Below are 5,451 nucleotides of genomic sequence, written 5' to 3'. Positions count from 1 at the left end.
ATATCCCCACTTTCTTAGCCTACAGTAATTTCAGTGTTGTCACCCCATTTGCCGTTTATGCTTCCCCACCTATTTGGAACACATTTTTTCTTTGAATATTAAGTGGTCAGTTCTCACCTTCTATCAGCCATTTTTTTCTCATGACCAACACATCATGTTCTCACATAGCCATTTGTGCTTGTAGCTGACCAATCTTATTCACTTCACTTTGAGCATTCAGAAACATGCATTTTAATTCTATCTTTACATTCCTCATTGTTCTTCTTAGACTACACCTTTCTAATATAGAACTACTTTCTCTTCTAGTACTCGTCAACACTCTTACTTTATGCTCTTTATTCTACTTCTGTAGTCCTTCCCCTTGCTAATTTAGTCTAAACCTTTGCCAACAACATTAATGAACATCACAGTGAAGATCCTATTGAAATGCGACCCATCCTCCCCAGACTGTTCTCAAGGCCCACAAATCTCACCAATCAGAAGACTCTAGCCCATGCCAGGCATCAAGCTGCACCTCATCCACTCTATCTTTCTGCTTCTATTTTCATGAAAGTGTGACGCCTTTCAATTGCTAGTTTCCTCCCAACTTCCTGGAAAAGTGTCCATGGGACCTCAATACATGCCCTTTCTATGTCATCATATCCAAATGTACTACACTTTATGACTCACTCCCTTTCTCCCGCAGAATATACTGCAACCTCTCCCCGGTGCCCTAACTTTAGTACAGGAGGGCAACTTGCCATGCATACCTATGATGATGATCATAAAAATATCTGTCTGTCACTCTAACTATGGAACCTCCTATTGTGATTGCATTTCTACACGTTGCTGTTTCCCGTTATGGAGACCCTTGCCCATTGATACTGTTTTCTGGACTGCACCCTTTTCTAGTGTCATCAATCCCAGCAGTTCGAATGCCAAGCATGTGTTTAAGGGTGGCATATACTCTGAAGATTCCCGTACTTCCTGCCTCTTTCTATCTTTCTGATAGCTGCCCAGATAGAATCCTGAATGCTTGTTGCCCTTTGACTGGCCTTTTCATGGAATGAGGAATCCTGGAAACTCTCAGCTTCACTGAAGGTCTGCAGTGACTCCAGCTGCTCCTCACACTTTGAAATGCTGAGCTCAAGCTAAAGCAGCTGGAGACTCTTCCTGAGAAGGGGGAAAAAGAATCACAGCATTTCCAAAGTACGTGGAGAAGCATGCGAAATGTCATAACAGTCATGGCTATTGGCCAGGTGCCGGAAAGTGGGGCTAGTGTAGATAGGTTGGTGTAGACTCAATGGGCTGAAGGGCCTTTTCTGTGCTAATTGACTCTATAACTCTCTCCCTCTCAATGACAAGGTAGCTTCTGTGTCTTGATGTTCCCACATGGTGCAGGAATTGCAAACATGAGGTCTCACATGCCCATCTCTAACTGAATCTATTCCCTCTTTGATAATCCGGTTAAAACATCCTTTATACACTTTAAATTTTTTTGTGAAAACTGTTAAAGTTTTATTTAGTCTCTGGCTAATAAAGAAAGACATTTTAGAGATATTACATATAACTGAAAAAAAACCTGTGTTAAACTTAATCAAAACAGTATTAAAAAATCCTCCTTCAATGCTGAGAATAAAATCTGATGGCCACTTGTGTCACCTTTCACTTTGAGCAGTCTACAGTATCCAACACATTGGATGTGGAACAAAAGCAGAAATTGCTGGGAAAACTCAGAAAACAGAGTTCACATTGAGATGTGTCGTGTGCTTCAAATAAATAATTGACAGTGTCATTTTGCAGAGGTAAGATTGTTTTATTGTCTTATGCAAAATAACTGTAAAGAAAGATAACAGCACCCAGACAAAGGAATAAATTAGCATTTACTATGTAACGTAGGCAGGGCTCTTCATACAGTGAACCAATATAATTGGCTTCAGTGTCAACAAAAGACATATGCATTTGTTTTTCTTCCATACCAAAGCACCACAACAAAATGCTCAATACCTTTGCTTTAATTGTCCTTTTACCTGCAAAAGATAAGCATGACTGCCATTAATTTTAAAATTTTACAATCAATGTTCTGATCCTTAAATTCATATTATAAACTGATCATCTCTATTCATTCCACCCATTGCTACCTCCAGCAATTATCCTGCCTCTTTTAACTCATTCACCTCCTTCCCCACTTACCCATTGAAACAATGGCCAGATACAGAAGGAATGGCTCAGGCCTGAAATGCTCTGTGCCTCCCAAAACAGTGACAGTTTAGTGATGGAATTACATTAAGGGAACTGCTACATTTTCCCTTTCATTTGGACACTGGAACCATATTCACCAATGGCCTTTCTTTAAATGGAATGACAAGTCTGCATTCATCCTATGGATTATTTACTGTTCAACCCGAGCCAATGTTTGACACTTACATCATATGGCCTTCTTGTATCTGCTCTTTACAACTCCAACTCCTCATACAACTACAACTGTTTTTGTATTTCACAGAATGTGGACATTGCTAGATGGGTCAGCATTTAATGCCCATCTTTAACTGCCCTGGACCTGGTTTCTTGACCTGTGGTTCAGGAGGGAATTCGAGGATTGTGACCCACCAATACTGGGATATAATTCCCAGTCATGATGGTGTGGTGCTTTACAATATCATAAACTTCAGAACTTTAATAACAGTTCATAGATTGAAAGAATCAAAGATAAACTGTTACATACAGAAAGACATAGCAATAACTCTGTCTGGAATCAACTATTAAAGGACAAGGACAAACTTATACAGGAATTGAAAGCAATTAGCCACGTCTGGGAAAAGATGGAGTCGAGATTACATAGACAAACTGCTTTGACACCTGTTTGATAAGCATATATACTGATACGCTTCATGGCCGCAAAGGACAAGGATTGCCCTGCAGAAGAATTTAAGGAGTTAATTAGAGGAAAGTTGTGTCTTCGAGCAGACAGTTGAGGCCAAATGTAATAAGGAACAAGGAAGCTACTTTCTACAAGAAGACAAGTTGCAGACTTGCAGTAATTTGGATGAAAGGATTTTAAAAGAATCATCAATATATTACATCACAGATCTGAAGGAGAAAAATCTGTATAAGAATTGAACACCAGAGCACCCCCTTTAGCAGAGCTTCAAAGAACAATACTGACTGCACAAGGATCGAACCCTGGACACTTCTAGAGACAGACACTGTTAGCGGAATCTGGCCAAGTTACACCATTAATCAAGGATAGCCAAGTTGGATTGTGAGGCTTAATGTGTTTACTGGAGGGGTCTATTTTTGGTTGCTATATGTAAAAAAGTTTAAATCATTGTTTCAGTATTTGATTGTCTGTGAGATTTCTGTATAAGAAGCCACATTAAAGGTAACTTGTTGTGATTTACTCACAATAATTTGGAGAGGAAACTTCAAATATAGGTAAAATTAGATGAGTTTTAAAACAGGCCAAACTATTTCAATCATTGCCCTGTCAGGCATGTTAAGTTAAAATTACTCCAATAGTCAATTGTGTAAAAACAATTTGATTGAACAATGATGAAAAACTAAACAAAATATTACAATTTGTGGAAATGTGAAATAAAATCAGAAAATGCTGGAAGTACTTTGAAGGTCAGGCAGCACTTGTGGAGAGAAAGGCAGATCTGTTTTTCAGGTCTGTGACCATTCACCAGAATTATTCCTGTAATCTATTTCCTCAATCTTTCCCATTTAATCTTTCATTGGCAATCCTGACTCTGTGCTTAGCATTATTGAATTCAGCAATCAGAATAAATAATCTGGTTCTTTGTATTCTCACAAAACCTTGCAAAATTATCTAAGAGCTCTTTCGCATATGCTTTTGAAGTGAAGGAGCTTTATGGTATATGTGTATTATGTTTGCTTCTGTATTTAAGGGACAAAAAGGAGCCTTAGCACTGGCTTTCCATTTATCCTTTTGTGGCTCAGTTATCCAGCATGCAATGGAGAGAGGAGTTCCCTGATTAAGCCACTTTGGGTAGAGCCCAGATTCTAATTGTAATGAAATCAACAGCAGCAGTATCCTCCTGTTGTGTGGATGATGCTATAATCCTGGTGCTATACAATGAGGTGAATACAAAGGATGGCCTACCTTCCAAGGAGATGTCAGAGTGTGCACGTAAGACACTGTGTGCTTGTGTCGTATCTGACCCTTCAGGAACTACATGATCATTCTGCTCATGAGGTTGCAGTTGGTTGTCACGGCGTGTGCACCATGTCAAACCAGCGATCTGGGAATGCAGATTGAAATATAGCATCATGCAGTCATTAGTAGAAAACAAAAACTAGTTGAGGGTAAAAATGGATAATATCTGTAGGAGTGACCATGACACAGTCTTTATAGAGTCATTGAGTCATACAGCACAGAAGAGATCCTTCAGCCCATCTAGTCTGTGCTGACTTTTCTACACTAATCCCACTTCCCAGCCCTTGAATGTTATGACATTTCATGTGCTCATCCACATACTTTTTAAAAGGTTGTCATGTTTCACACCTCTACTCCCCTCCCAGGCATTGAATTCCAGTTTCCCACCACTGTCTGGGTGAAATATCTTTCCTCAAATCCCTTCTAAACGTCCTAACTTTCTCCTTAAAATTATAAATCCTCATTATTCACACTTTGACTAAGGGGAACAGCTGGTCTTTACCCATCCTGTCCATGCCCCTCATAATTTCGTATACCTCAATCTGGTCACCCCTCAATCTTCTCTGATCCAAAGAAAACAACTCAAGCTTATCCAGCCTCTCTTCAAAGCTAAACTGCTGCAACATGCCCTTTGCACTCCCTCTGTGCAGTCACATCCTTCCTATAGTGTGGTGACCAGAACTGCACACAGTACTCCAGCCAGGGCCTAACCAAAGTTCTATACACTTCCAACATGACCTCCCTGTTCTTATAATCTCTGCCATAAGTGTCCCACATGCTCCTCAACCACCCTATTGATGTGTTCTGCCACCTCAGAGTTCTTCTGCTCCTTTACACCCTTCTGTTGTTACTTATATCAAAATGCATTACCTCACACTTTTCAGGGTTAAATTCCATCTGATCTGCCCATCTGACCAACCCATCTTGTTGTAAACTAAGACCTTTAGAACATAGAACATTACAGCACAGTACAGGCCCTTCGGCCCTCGATGTTGCGCTGACCTGTGAAACCAATCTGAAGCCCATCTAACCTAAACTATTCCATTATCATCCATATGTTTATCCAATGACCATTTAAATGCCCTTAAAGTTGGCGAGTCTACTACTTTTGCAGGCAGGGCATTCCACGCCCTTACTACTCTCTGAGTAAAGAACCTACCTCTGACATCTGTCCTATATCTATCACCCCTCAATTTAAAGCTATGTCCCCTCGTGCTAGCCATCACCATCCGAGGAAAAAGGCTCCCACTGTCCACCCTATCTAATCCTCTGATCATCTTGTATGTCTCTAT

The 5,451-nt window shown here is 40.1% G+C and overlaps 1 protein-coding gene across 1 annotated transcript in view; it reads right to left on the bottom strand.

Annotated features, from left to right (window-relative positions):
* Positions 1-1,803: 1,803 nt before the first annotated feature.
* Positions 1,804-5,451, bottom strand: part of LOC109918915 (sodium/myo-inositol cotransporter 2-like) — a 69,283-nt gene continuing 65,635 nt past the window's right edge. The window contains exons 14-15 of the mRNA XM_020518862.2: positions 4,106-4,244; positions 1,804-2,009 (exon numbers count right to left, since the gene is read on the bottom strand). Of these exons, the coding sequence (XP_020374451.2) occupies positions 1,804-2,009; positions 4,106-4,244 (345 nt within the window). The remainder of the gene's footprint in view (positions 2,010-4,105; positions 4,245-5,451) is intronic.

The sequence above is a fragment of the Rhincodon typus genome, chromosome 21 (assembly GCF_021869965.1).
Source record: "Rhincodon typus isolate 14 chromosome 21, sRhiTyp1.1, whole genome shotgun sequence".
Taxonomy (NCBI): Eukaryota; Metazoa; Chordata; class Chondrichthyes; order Orectolobiformes; family Rhincodontidae; genus Rhincodon; species Rhincodon typus.
The sequence above is the reverse complement of the archived record's forward strand: the minus strand, read 5'-3'. Positions and strand labels throughout refer to the sequence as shown.